This window comes from Limulus polyphemus, unplaced genomic scaffold (genome assembly GCF_000517525.1).
Source record: "Limulus polyphemus unplaced genomic scaffold, Limulus_polyphemus-2.1.2 Scaffold2404, whole genome shotgun sequence".
Classification (NCBI taxonomy): Eukaryota; Metazoa; Arthropoda; class Merostomata; order Xiphosura; family Limulidae; genus Limulus; species Limulus polyphemus.
In genome coordinates this window covers 64,471-79,908 of record NW_013668014.1, presented here as the reverse complement: position 1 = coordinate 79,908, position 15,438 = coordinate 64,471, and the positions used below count along the sequence as shown (strand labels likewise).

The 15,438-nt window shown below is 33.6% G+C and overlaps 1 protein-coding gene across 1 annotated transcript in view; it reads right to left on the bottom strand.

The window, feature by feature from the left end:
- Positions 1–15,438, bottom strand: part of LOC106466868 (plastin-1-like) — a 54,602-nt gene that overhangs the window by 19,492 nt on the left and 19,672 nt on the right. The window contains exons 2-4 of the mRNA XM_013927170.2: positions 9,783–9,950; positions 6,846–7,012; positions 6,146–6,241 (exon numbers count right to left, since the gene is read on the bottom strand). Coding sequence (XP_013782624.2) covers positions 6,146–6,241; positions 6,846–7,012; positions 9,783–9,950 — 431 coding nt within the window. The remainder of the gene's footprint in view (positions 1–6,145; positions 6,242–6,845; positions 7,013–9,782; positions 9,951–15,438) is intronic.

The following is a 15,438-nucleotide window of genomic DNA, read 5'->3' as shown; positions in this document are numbered from 1 at the left end:
GTGTGTGTGTGTGTGTGTGTGTGTGTGTGTGTGTGTGTGTGTGTGTGTGTGTGTGTGTGTGTGTGTGTGTGTGTGTGTGTGTGTGTGTGCGCGTGTGTGTATGTATATATATGCTTAGTATTCCCAAACTATTCACAAGTGACAAGTATTGGCTTTTCCAACATAGAACATTAAAAATTTTCAGTAGATTCAAACTAAGATTGAAGAAACTGAATGAATACACCCAAACTAAAGTGTGGAACTTTCATTTGCTGTAGGAAAAGAAAATACAATAGGAAAAAAAAAAAAAAAGACTGATTTAAGTTACGAATTCAACAGTTCAGTAAACAATAACTAGATCATCACAGGAATAAAAGACAAATATTTAAGGTACTTTTACAAATTCAATACAAAAACCCTAATAGACTTAATAAAAGGACAAGATTCAACCTTTTCTCAATAAACACAAATCATACTGCAATAAGAGAACCCAAACAAGAATGAAAATACAAAAAATTAATATCCACAGAAAAAAGATTTGTTCAACGAAAAGGATTTTGTTACTTTTTCTTCAAAAACTAAAATTCTTGGTTTAAAAACTAATTGCTAGAAATCTTGCAAAATTTATTTCTAGTTTTGAGGAATATGTACTTCAGATCAAGTCTTTATAAAACCATGAAAAGTGTTCTTTTTCATAATACAAGAAATTTTGACTCTTATTTAATTTTCTAAATGCATCCACAAACACTTTGATAATGTTAGGTTTGTTTTGAATTTTGTGCAAACTAAAAGAGAGCTATCTGCACTAGCCATCCCTGATTTAGCAGTGATAGACTAGAGGGAAGGCAGCTAGTCAACACTGCCAACTGTTGGGCTACTTTTTTTTCCAACAAATATCAGGATTGACTGTCACATTATACTGCCCCCACAGTTGAAAGGGTGAGCATGTTTGACAACAGGGATTCAAACCCGCAGATTGCGAGTCAAATGCCCTAACAACCAAGCCATGCCTTTGATAATGTTAATCACCAATTGTCGTACTTTCTTTCTAAAAAATACTTTTACAAATTATTAGGCTCAACTTCAAATAAGCTTGTAGTTCAATGTTTCTTAATTACCTAGAATGTTAATTCTTTAACTAGAACAACAACAACATATTTTAAATAACCTATGACACTGACAAAGTAGACAATTCATAAATTACTAAGATTATGATCTTATTCATACATTGTATTACAAAAGCAGGTCTAGATAATTTTAAACTGAAAACAAATCCTAAAAGTTGAATCATACTTTAGTCCAATCCCAATGTTTAACAAACACAATATTGAATAAATTATCACAAAAGAATTTAACAATTTCACTAAAAGCTTACAATAAGAGGTATTTGGTATTTTCAATACATCGGCTAAGTGGCACAATTAGAGACTCCTATGATTTAGGTATAGGTGACCTTTATTCTGACTTGAGGGAGTGCAAAAGTTAGCAGCATCAATATCAAGACTGACAGTCACTTTTATAAAACACACCCAGAACTAAAAGTGTGGAGTCTGTCCAGTTGCATATCATGAATTATAACCTTGGACCTTCCAATCTACATCCCACCACTCTAACCACAAAGCAACAACCAGCCTGTTAAATAAATAGAAGCAATAGTTTGCTTGATCATATGATGAATAACCTCCAAAACATATCTGTAACCAATATATCATTCTGATACTTTAAATATTATACTAAATAATTTTAAATCTAAATTTGTAACTGTCACTGTAGGTAAAGAACATCCAGCTCCTCATTTAATTGGCAAAAAATGTTACCACTTATATAATGACAAAGAATACCACTAACAAAATAAAATGCAACAACCATTTCTAAACTTTTGTGAAAGGGGTAGTATTTTGAAATTTCTTGAAGGTAATTTAGTACATTGCATTCTAAATTACATGCAATTTCTTTGGATTCAAGACTAGTTTTGTAATTTGTTCACATGTATTTATTAGCTTAACAGTGTTAAATGACCTAATGGATACTACATAAAATACACTCCAGTCACAAAATGAGAAATATATTTTGTATCATACAAAAAAAAAATGCCTAGATACAAAAAATGCTATTTTTTTTAAACATTAATATCATTCTACACAACTGTTTTTAGTACTTTATATGCTGGTCTACTTTACTAAGTATTACATAAAATTAACAGGAAAACATTCAAAAACATTTGATTTAAACAATGTCTGTAATTTTTAAAGTTCTTAAAAATATGCATTTCTAATAGTTACAGTTTTCACATTTTACAAACAAAAAGACATTTCACTGAATTCCATTTAAAGATGAATTCTACACATATATCTACATTTTTAAAATTAAACTTTTATATGTATATGTACATTTATCCAACAAAAGTCAAAATGGTGAAAAAAAAGTACATACCTACATTTAATACTGCTCAACATTTAGTTACATACATATATCAAATTCTAAAAATATTCTTTACCACTAAAATTCACAACAAACACACAGACTACAATTTCCATCAGTTCATTGCATATCATCTGCAGAATCAAATACATTTCAGTTAAATGGAAAAAAAAAGTATTAATTCCTTTAATATCTAGGTTTGAGAAATTGTGCTCAAATATAACATTTTACATATAGTTGCCAAAACATGTGTAATAAAATGTTCATATACTACTAAAAATAAAATAAAATGTTCATATATTCATTGATTCTGTACCAAAAATTGTAACTTTCTGACAAAATTATATTCACACTTGGACTAAGTTCTCCAGTGGTCACTAAAACTATTACTTCAAAATTCTGATTTTCAGACCTTAATTTATGTCACAATGACATCTAAAATATCTCTCTGATTTCTTTATTGTTTTGAACTTGTGCAACATGTATTTTCATTAGGTGAAAGGTACAGAACAAATGTTTAAGCCACTCCAATTTGTATGTTTTTGATGTTTCCTTAATGCACACATATATCTGAGTTGACTTCATTGTGCAAACTTAAAAATATAGATTATGAATTGAAATGGACAAAACATAAACACACATAGTTGACAACTATAACAGTGGTCCAAACAACATTCACAAAGTTTACATTTAATCTTTAAAAAAAAAGTTCAATTTTAGTTATCATTTTCATAGAATAAATGACTGATTAGCAATAAAAAAACTAAATATATAATTATTAAAAGGATAAGGAATTACTACAGCACACTTTTTCTAACCCTTATGCAAGCTTGAGACATTCATTTCCTTCCTTACACTGTTTATTGATTGGTTTTCTTTATCTACATTACAAATTTTTTTTCCCCATTATTGGCCACTGACATGGTATTATTTTACATCACATTTTCTGTAAGATTGATCTACAAGACACAGGACGAAATTTCCACTACTTCCTATTTTCCACACTTTAGTTTGTCTAGGTATGTTGATAATATTTATATTTATCATAAATTCTATCCATTGGATTTAACAAATTATTTCCTCCTAAATGAGACTTTACCAAGGTGGGGTAATCTGTGTGTCTCTATGACCTATAAAGCTATGCCAGTAGAAGTTTATACTGCTAGTAGGGTCATCGAAGCTAGGTAGGTCAAAGGGTAGAAGCCAGTCTCCTGGCCTTCTAGGTTGGGGGTTGGGTATCAGGCTAACAATCTCATTCCAGGAGGTAGAAATATTACAGAAATGGCAGTAAGTAAAGACTACAGCCAGCTGTTCAAGGGCTTCAGAGCATGTCGCTCACATGACTGGTGGCAGTGAAAGCTGACAATGTGACTACAGGTGCCTTTAGTGGCAAATCAAAGGTCAAGATAGGTTTCTGGAAAGTCAGGACAACGCACACCACTGGTAAACTAGCACAGGTTACCAAAGAGCTGAAGGAATACAAGCTTCACATCCTTAGCATCAATGAGTGAAGGAGGACTGGACACAAGTATCAGAAGACTCATTCCAGGGAAACCATGTTACATTCTTGATGCACTAACTATCATAAACCATGAGAGTACTGCACTCATTCTAAAGAAAAGGATCTAGAAGACACTTCTAGAATAAAAGTCCATCAGTGAAAGAATGTTGAAGGGCAGGTTCAATGGCAAAATTGTCAACATGACTGTGATAATGTTATGCTTTAATCACTGACAATGAACTAATAATAATTAAAAAAAAAGACTCCTTCTATCACAGGCTATAAACAGAAATAGAATCTACATCTTTCCATGATCTACTCATCATCATGGGAGATCTAAATGTAAAAGCATGATCAGACAGTACCAGTAATGTAAGTTTGATCTCTGAAATTGTTTTCTCTAAAGAAAGAAAAAAAAATAGAGGGAAACTGACTGAAATCATTAAGATTGTTAAAAAAATTGTTGGGTTGATGTAGTCTCTTTTTTCATACTTAATGATGAGAATGGTAAGACTAGGGGACACAAATATAAACTTTGGCAAGATAGGAGTCATCTTTACTAAACCAGTTTTATTTTTCTAACAGGGTTGTTGGCCTTTGGAATGAGTTGCAATACATTTAAGGAAGTTTAAACTAATACTTGGTAAGTATTTGAATGATAATGACTGGCTTTGAGTTTGTTTTGTTTTTAAATGGATGGGACAACCTAGATGAACCAATAGGTCCCTTGTTGTACTTAAATTTTATGCTATGTTTTAACGGGCATCCATGGATGAAGCACCATGAATGACAATGTTGAAAGACTTGTCAACCTCTGAGGTATTAACATAAGAGGCACTTTGTTCTCCCACAAAGACATTCACAAGATCATATGACTCTCATGAACAGAAGAGTTAAGAATCAGATTGACAAGTGGATGTGGTCCCTGCCAAGTTTAGAGAGATGGAGACATGGGAGGTGAACACCTCCTTGTTGTAACCTCTGTTAATCTGAAGCTCAGGACAATACATGGGCACGTGAAGAGAGACAGATGTGTGAAAACTGAAAGATCCAACTGTGAGCATGAGCTTTACTCTGCAGTGGAAGAATAATTTTAAAGCCCTGGAAGATAAGGAGAAAATGGAAAATGGAGACAACATTATAGCTATGTCCTCCATCAACTGTGAGCAGGAAAAGCTTTTAAAGACTACCATAAGATCAGCATCTCCCTAGGCTACAAGTAAAGAAAGCACAAGGAATTGCTGAGCACAGAGACATGGAATGTCATCCCAGAGAAAGAGAACAGCTGAAAAACAGAATGACAGAGGTCAAAGTGGGTCAAAGAAGGATACCAAGAATTGTGCAATGCTACAAACCAGCATGTAAACAGGTCAGAAATCAACACACCGCTATGTCCTCCATTCATGATAGGCAGGGCAATCTGTTCACATCTGAAAAAGATCAGAAAAGAAGATGGGCTGATCACTTTCAGGGAATTCTCAACAAGGAAGATCCAGGGGAACCTGCAGAAGTGCAAGAGGCCCAGGAAGGTTTAAACATCAACACAGAAAATCCAAGAAGTATAAAGATAATGGAAGGCATCAGAAGAATCAACAATGGAAAGGTATCAAGTCCCAATCAATTTAATGCAGAGCTGTTCAAAGTGGATCCAAAAATAGCTACAACCACTCTTCATCAAAATCTAGAACCAAGAAGAAATACCATCAGAATGGAGCACGGTATAATAATGGAGATCCCCAAGAAGGCAATCTGAGAGACTGACACAACATCACCTTCTAGTCTATCCCCAGCAAGATCTTCTACAAGACTAACATCAAGTGGCTCTCTGCTGCAGTTGATTGTCTCCTGAGAAAATAACAGGCAGGATTCAAGAGGAAGCACTGACCATATCTTTGCACTAAAGAACATCATCAAACAGTGCAAAGTTTGGTAAAAACAGTTTTAAGTTTGTGGAATTCAAGAAAGCACTTGATAGTATATACAGGCAGAGCCTCTAGAAGATCCTCAAACATCATTCTTACATTGCATTCTATTCTTGATCAAAACAAAATTATGAGACCAGACTCTTCTGTGGTATAGTTTCTAATGAGATAAAGATATGTTACATGTACTTCATAAAATAGTTTCCATTCCTTTTTTTTTCATTCCAGTTTTAAAAATACAAAAAGGTAATTATTAAGTTGGAAAACTTGACAATGTTACAGTCTGATTACAAAGACACATCTTAGAGAACGAATGACCTACCAAAGCAAGATTCCATCTTTGACCCTCTCATACAACATCCGTCCTTCTAGGTCAATGGGCAGTAAATGCTGTAGGTCTGAATCCATACCAAGATTGCTGCAAATTAAAAAACATAATATAGCATAAAACTGCTTTGAGAAATCTGTCACAAATAAACATCATGAGACTGACATGTACCTCAGATATTTTATGGGTAAAGCCAATATTTACATGCTGTTTATCATACATTTCCAGTTATACTTTAAGATCCTTATCAATATTCACACACTACATTTATTCAGAAACGTGGGAATAGGAAATCTTAAGTTTTCCTTTGCCAAGTTGAACATACCAAAATATAAATCTTAATATTTCTACTTATGAATAATCAAGGGTAAATCTATTGTCTTTGCTTATTGTAAACCAACAAATCAATCTATGACTGTCTCTCAAGTTATCAATCAATCTACAAAGGGATATGTTTATTGTATGATTTAATTTCTGTTCTCTTTATAAATTCCACTTAGTACATCAGTCATGCTTAAAATTATGATAAGTATGTTTTCAACAGTTTATTATTTCAATTACCATTACTTTCTTGTGAATCATTACAAACTGATCATACCATTTACTCCCCCTCTTTTTCTTTGGCAATGTCGGACTATAAGTACTTTTCTTCAATAGTACTCAACTGAAAATATATTTCTTAATAATTTCTAACCTGTTTATCCAATCGGAAAAAGCCACTTGTTCTTCGTGCCGAACTGAATGCGTGGTGCCTTCACTTGACGCCTCTGACATACCACCAAGTGTCTGAAGATTTTCACGTTTAGAAACAACTGTTTTGAACTGGCTTGAAACATCTTTTGACTTGAGATCAGTGTACAGCTGAAAACAAAGAATATTCAATGTACATTTAATGACTTTGTGTGTGTGCATGCGTGTCAAAAAAAAAAAAATTATTTCATAGTACTCAATTTTTCTATGTAATTTATTCAACAGTAAATAATTTCATCTATAGTTCAATAATTCAAAAATTTTCCTTAGCTAAAATAAATATACAACCTTGAATATACACACATATGTGAAAAAACCACTGTAATTAAGATCACACATACATATAGATCTTATGATAAAACATTTTTCTAATTTTAGTGTGAATACTTAGTAATATTTGAAGTACTTGAATAACATATGCGGAAATCTGAGTAATGTTAGGAAGATAAATATATTTTGCTATAATGCATTCAGCTATTCAATGAAGTCCACTACAAATTAAAAAAAAAATTAGAAGCATAAATGTTATTATGGTTTGAAAAATATAAGTTCAATGACATTCCAAACGTACTATGCCACTGGGTCACATGTATGTTTCACAAGTCCTATTAAGAGAAAACATGGTCATTTTAATGCACTTCACTTACACTACCTATCCTAGATGTATTAATTCTATGACTTGAGATCTGATCATTTGCTCCTTTGCCTGTTTTGGCAATTACTTCAGTTTTGGTTACTGTTTTCATACATCTATGTGTTAATGTTACACACTAGTGGCAGGTAGAGGCTTTTGACACGAGGTCACATTGTCAGTGACTGATGTTCACCTACTGACCAGAAGTATGTGCCACATAAGCAGAGATTGTAAGAATGCTGGAAGTGAAAGCGCATTCCCACTGGTATCTCTTTCTTTCTTTTTACAACTTGTCCCAATTTACATCCAGAGAAAGCTTTTAAATGTGTGAAAGTAGCATCTTTGCCTTTAAATCTCTGTTAAATGTTACTCCTACCCAAAATATTTGTTAGCAATATCTAACATCAAACCAATTACTTTTTTCATGATGACAAGGGCAACTCGGAAAATATTTAACTATTTGTAATGTACAAAATATCATGAATAATTCATCCATGGTTTAAATTAGTGAACAAAACCTTTCTGTACCATGAATGCTAACTTTTCTGTCTCTCACAAAGAAATGATACAAACCATTAAATAATTGAAACGCTGGATGATGGAAAAGACAACTAAGCATTTTGCTCTCAGAGTATTTAAGCCCAACAGTACTCCTTCTCCCATAGATATATAATTTAAAAAACATGACTTTCAAAGTTTCCTATAATAAATTTATGTTTACTTCACAAATTTTCCCTATTGGAATAACTTCTACAAGAATGAGTGGCTAATCCAAAGAAATAAAACATTGAAATAAAATATCATAAACTAAAACTCTGATAGACATCCACAAATGACATTGGTTCATGGCTGGTCATGGTGCCTGGTCATGTATGGAGTAACACCTATATGAAATGCCACAATGGCCAAGAAATAGTGACTCATGTCATGTCAGGCCTCCAGACATTCTTACAAGCAAAGAGGAGTTCATTTATAAGTGATTTTTATCTGTTTGCACTCTGTAATAAATCATCAATCAAAATTTTATTGTTATACTTTTTTACATTTAGTATGAGTCTTCACTTTTTAATCTACAGTGATCCTTGGGCATATAGCACATGATGACAAAACAATGTTGTTCTTTCTAGTTAAAATGTAGAAAGTGAATCTCTTCTGACCAGCTACAAGGTGGTGATGTAGTTTGGAATCATTAAGAATTAACAGAGATTTTTTTTTACACTGCCAAAAGGAGTCTTTTACAATTAGCCTTCAATTAGGAGCAAACTACTACCATGCATAGTACTTAATGTGTTTTGGCACGTCACCATTCACTCTCTGTGTAAGAGTTTTACCTCACCTAAGAGTAAGTTATTGTTAAGTTGTTTTTTTTTGTTTTTTTTATTATTATTATTATTATTATTATAAGAGTTAGAACATAATCAGTTACCATTGTTTTTAGTCACGCTTTCTATCCTTTACTTTTGTTGTTTTCAACAGTATGGCTTCAGATATTCTGATTATACTCTTAGTTTAACTTTACTTCTGTAATGATATGCCCAACTGTAAACTCAATAGCTTTGTTTACAGTACAAAGCATTTGTCAGATGTATAACATACAGGTTTTTTTTCTGCTCTTATTAAGTTAAACTTGACTTAACTTAGATTTAGTGGACATAGTGACAGACACGTAACCATCATTCTTATAACAGCAGAAATTCATATCTAAAATCACAATGTAAAAACAAATTTACACAGTGTGCTTTGGCAAAAGTAATATAGTGAGTTAATGTGTAAGCATTCTTTGTAGATAACATAATCAACTAGTGTTGCCCTTGCAAAAGTTGCTATATATAAAACAAAAGAGTTAAAATAAATCTAGGTTATAATGTTTGCAACATATCTGGTTCTGGTTCTTTTCATCAACACTCTTAGTTGAACACACTTTAACTATTTTTTTTGGACCAATCCTAAACCTGGCTTATTGCACTTAAGTTACTGGGGTGGACATCACACACTAAAATGAAATCAAGTTTATTATGGTATAGTGTATCTTAAAATAAACAAGCAGACATATGTTTTCTCTGAAAAACTGGTTGCAGGAGGAAGCTTTTTTTAATCTGCTGTATAACAGTACTTACCCTAGATTGTCAATACCAGATTATCAAACCCTACACTGCAAAATGACATATATAGGACTTCTACATCATATATATATGCTTCAATAATGAGATTATTTATGAACAACACTACACACACACACATACATACCTTCTGAAATTCTTCAAAACTTAACTGTCCCTTTTCTTTGTTGAAATTCCTTCGGTCCAGTTCATCAATCATTTGTCTAACTTGCCACTGGGGGATCTTGAAACCAACAATGTCTAATGCTCTCTTTAGTTCACTCATGTCAAGGTAACCATTGCCATCTTTGTCAAGCTGTAATAACCAAGTTCAGTAAATATCCAACTATAAAAACCATATTTAACAATGAGGTATTATGCAACTTTTGAGCAAAATATTCTGTCATTATTAGCATGTACTCCACATCATCATTAATTTAAAACAAAGATTATAAAACATATTACAAACAAACTCTCCACTGTACACAATTTCTAAACAAGTTTTGACACTTCCCTATACCCTTTTGGTTTTCAAAGTAGAGCCACCAGTTCAAGAACTTACTCTTACTTGACCAAAAAAACAGGTTTAATCAAAAAAATCACAACTAAAAAATAAAAATAAATTTGATTGCTCAAACTTAATTAATGTTCCTCTAAAAACAGTAAAGAAAATGGAGTATAAGTGTTTAACTTTACCATTGGTGCAACGTTTACTAAATTATACTAAAGAAACACTGCATTGAAACAGCACACTGTTATCATGGTTATAGTATTTTTCTGTTTTATAAGAAGAAATTTACTAAAAACATTCTACTTGTGTAATTTTAAAAGTGTAATTGTGTTTACGAAATACACTGGCCACTTATTCTCTTCTTGGATAAGTGATAATAAAGAATAAATTGACACATCTAAATCTAAACTTTTTACAGTATTTTGTGTGACTTTTGAGCAGACACACTTTATCGGGCACTAACGACTGTGTTACAAAGGAATTAGGCTAGAAATAATCGTTAAAAGATAAAATAATACAAAAGGCTCTAATTACACAGGTTTAATATGGAGCATAGGTAACAAAAGTACTGATAAAAATGTTGTTGAACTTACTACGTAAACTGGATTTAAAGATAATAAGCATAAATATGGCAAATAATAAAATATGGAAATAATTATGGGAAGGAGAAGATTTAATTTTGTTTTAAGCATAAAATTCTTACATTTGCATTTAGTAAAATGAACTTTGTACAGTCTCAGTTCACCTTACGCTGTCTGCTGAGTTTTACTTTAGTTATGCAAAATAAAAAAAATTAGCCTTTTTGTTATTACATTTACTGATACAAACTGCACATGACTAAAACAATATCCTGAAGGACACTTCTAGCAGTGCCTGGCATGGCCTGGTGATTAGGGTACTCAACTTGCAATCTGCAGGCCACAAGTTCGATTCCTGCCACTGAACATATTCATCCTTGCAAGCCGCAGGGACATTATAATGTGATGGTAAATTCAACTTTTCTGTTGGTAGGAGAGCAGCCCAAGAGTTGAAGGTGGGTAGTGTCAACTAGTTGCCTTCCCTCTAGCCTATCACTTCTAAATTAGGGATGGCTATATAGCCAGCTTTGTGCCAAATTCAACAAACAAACACTTCTAGCTGTCTCTAGAATATTAATGATGTATACCATAGCTTAAACTAAACTGAACCACTGTAAAACTTTAAAGTTCTGACTCGTACTTAATTATTACTTCTAGCAGCAGAAGGGCATAACCGTCTATTTATCAAGGTTGACAAATTTAATACAACTTCAAACAGAACTAAAATCAAATTTATTAACAGCTACTAGTAACCTAAATTAACAGCGGTAATGTGGTTAAAATTAAATACGACTTCATGATAGTGGGTCAGCTAGCTCTGTGCAGTTTATAATAACATACTACTACATTTAATAAATTTAAAATGAATATTTTTATGGAACTATTATAATTATTTTCTCATTTTTATGGTTTTTTTTAGTATAATCAACAAGAATAAGTTACCAGTAACACATCTTAATTTCTAGTGTACGATATTTTATTGAAGTGGTAATACCAAGTTATGACATAAATATGATAGTACAGCATTTGAAAGTTCCAGGATTCGCATGGAATTGTTTCACCAGCCTGGACGGCCAGTTTATTTGTTTTTAATTTCGCGCAAATGATAAAAAACACGTTATGTGAAATTTCGCGTTAATAAGAACTTAAATGGTGTCGATAATCCCAAATAAGTTCCATGCTTCTGGTACATAAAACTATATTATTTTATCTCAAAGCTATTATTTTAAAATTATAAATATAGCATACGATTTATTGTACAATAAAGTGCAGAAATATAAGATAGTAGCAATGAAAATAACAATGAAAATTATTCACGTTGTTTAAAATGTTCCTCTAGCGCCACCTGGAAGTAATAATCTTATTACTTTAGCATTCTCCTTCTACGTCTGTCTGGACACTTGTAACGACAATATATTAAAACAAAATTTTGCCAGCATGTGTGGTGGAAAAATACGAGCCCGGAATCTCAGGGTCACTTTCCATATATGGATATGTTACTCACTCGTTTTGATTTCATATTAACTTAAACCTAAGAGGATTGCGTAAACCCTACATAGAGTAGTCAGTGCATTCACTTGATCGCATTATTATAGCTATAACTATTAATGAGATAGCACCTGGTGGGGAATGTTAGCCTTACGTCATCTCAACATTTACGCACACTAAAAGTACTTATCACAACGGGCGTAACTTACGGCTGAAAATATCGTTAGCAGTGCGCGTACGCAACTGAAAAAAGAATGCATTCTAATCTTTATAAGCAGAAATGGAAGGAAATAATACTTAAGTAGCTAAACTGATGGCCAGGTTGATTTTTAATTTCACTCAAGTACACTGACCGGAAATTATTATTATTATTATTTACAACTGTAACAGAAGTGAACATTTGAGTTTCCTTTCCCGTTCACAAATTACAACAAGAATTCTTTATCATATTTTCATCAATACAGCTACTTCGTCTTGGTGCAAACACTTCATACCTATAAGCCAGCATATACAAGGAACCCCGTTTCTAGAAAGAAAAAAAAAGTTTCCTTAAATATGTTACTTCAAACATTGTCAGGAAACACTGTCTGGATGCTTTTCAATAAAATTATTAACTGTAGTAGGATTTGAACTTTCAGATCATTCCATTTTTTCTTAAGTCATATGACAACCTCACGCTGGGTCGCTGACCTTTCGAAATCGACCAAATGCGAAATGTTTCTTGCAATAGAAGCCAGGTTTGCTCCAGGGTTACAGCCAGATATTCCGAAAACTGAACGTTTGTTAGTTTGTTTTTTGAATTTCGCGCAAAGCTACACGAGGGCTATCTGCGCTAGCCGTCCCTAATTTAGCAGTGTAAGACTAGAGAGAGGGCAGCTAATTATCACCACCCACCGCCAACTCTTGGGCTACTCTTTTACCAACGAATAGTGGGATTGATCGTAACATTATAACGCCCCCACGGCTGAAAGGGCGAGCATGTTTGGTGGGACGGGGATTCGAACCCGCAGATTGCGAGTCGAGCTCCTTATCCACCTGGCCACGCCGGGCCTAAAACTGAACGTAAAAACAATTACACTTGTAGGCCTAATGTTCATTCAGGCTGTTATATTACATAGACAGTAGTATGTGTATGTTATATTAGAAATATAAGCCGATAACATTTTGAGGTCTATTTGTAATCATTCCTTCCAGAGACCTATATTATTGTTCCCCGTAATTAATGCTTCTAATCTTAATTCTCATAATGATAATAATTATCATATTATAGAAGCAGGATTAAAGTTGAAGGAATAACAACAGGAATAATAAAGGAAACTCCTGTAGTAGCGGAAAACATTTTTCAGAAACTCGGTTTGTCCACCTGCTCCGGAACACGTTCCCTTGTTTATGGAAACGCGGAAACAGCCACCATACGAGGAAACCTGTGAATCAAAATATTTCCTCGTGCATGCTGGCCTTCATACTGTATTATTTCTTTACTTTGCATATATATCATATCAGTCACAGAGTTAGTTTTCTTAGTGTTTCCACTGGTTTACCAAAGAATAGTAAAATCATATTAACTGGATATTTCTCCAATGTTCTCAGTATTTAATACCTTGTTTCGGATTCACAGAAGAAAAAATACTTTTGTTAAGTCATTAAAATTAATTCCACATAAATACTGAAATATTTGGTTAAGTGTATAAAGTCACAAATGCATTTTTATTGTGATATGACGTCAAACCTGCTGTCGAATGTTTGTGAAGGAGCTAATCAACATTATCTGCCTAATTTTGAGCTGGTAGACTCGAAGGAAGGCAGCGAAGCACCTACCCCCAATTCTTGGGCTACTGTTGTCTGACCAAATAGTGAAATTTCTCATTTTGATAAAGCACCTACGGGCCCAAAGTAGGCAGAACGTATCTTGTGGCAACTGGCTGCAAACCGTGAACACTCGAATACATAGTTCGGGAACGCCCAAAGCTTTTTCGAGTGTTAGTTCCAACTAGAAGCCGGGCTTGAATGTATCGTTCTCAAATTTAGCGAACAAAAATTTGAATCCCAAACAAGTAAATATCAATACAGTTTACCTTGACAATTTGTGGATGAAAATGTACGTTGCAAGTAATATTACTTACTGTTTTCGATGCCTTAGGTTGTGTTTAAGAATGCCCTTTAGATTCTTAGATTTAATATACTTTCAAAACTTAAAAAAGCCCTCTCACTTGTCTTAACTACGTAGAAATAGAAACATTACAACACACGAGTTACGGCCAGCTCTTGGGCGACTCGTCTTGTCTGATAGTGAGATTTGACTGTCACTCTTATAGAATACCCGCGATTCCAAAGTGAGGAGTGTTTTGTTTCGGCAAACGGGTCGCGAACATTAATATTTTGATTTATACAGTCCGGAAACACTAAACACAATGCTACGCCTGGTCCACATGATAAAGTATAATTCAATTATAACTTTTACAAAACTAAAAAACAAATTGTTCAAAACGTTAAAGGCACCGAGATCACGTAACAAAGGTTACTTTTATGAGAAAAGGCTAAATCCTGTCGCAGCTGATGTGAAACCGGTATGATAAGTTTTCTTCAAAAAGAAAAAACTAATTTACGATACAGATGAGGAGTTAAAGCCTGCTTCCTTTGCTACTTTGTATAGAAAGACGTATTATATTATACGTTAACGTATAAAGATAGTGACAAGTAGATCAGTTTGATGGAACTCTTTCTCCGAAGCTCCCTCCGGCGGTTCTTTGGTATTTTTTCAAAGATATATTTCCTCACTTCGGAGACCTGTCGAATACCAGACGATCGCTATACAAACTTAGCCTCCTAGTGATGTAATTTGTAACTACTTAAAGTACTACAGCTCAACAGAAGTCTGCGAGCTTATCAGGTTTCGATACTCGCGATGGTCACAGCAAAGACATTCGATTGTGTGTAGCTCTGTGTTCCAAAATAAAACTTCCTTTGAGACGTTAAGTGATCTCTGCCATCTTTCTTATATTTTGACTCGTTTTTCGCCTGTGTAAATACCTTCCCATTGGTATTCATATATTTATTACACACACAAGGGAAAAAAGTCTGATGTTGTTGTTGTTTGTAATTAAGCACAAAGCTACACAATGGGCTATCTGTGCTCTGCCCACCACGGGTATCGAAACTCGGATTCTAGCGTTGTAAGTCCGCAGACATACCGCTGTGCCACTGGGGAGGGGGTCAAAAAGTCTGAT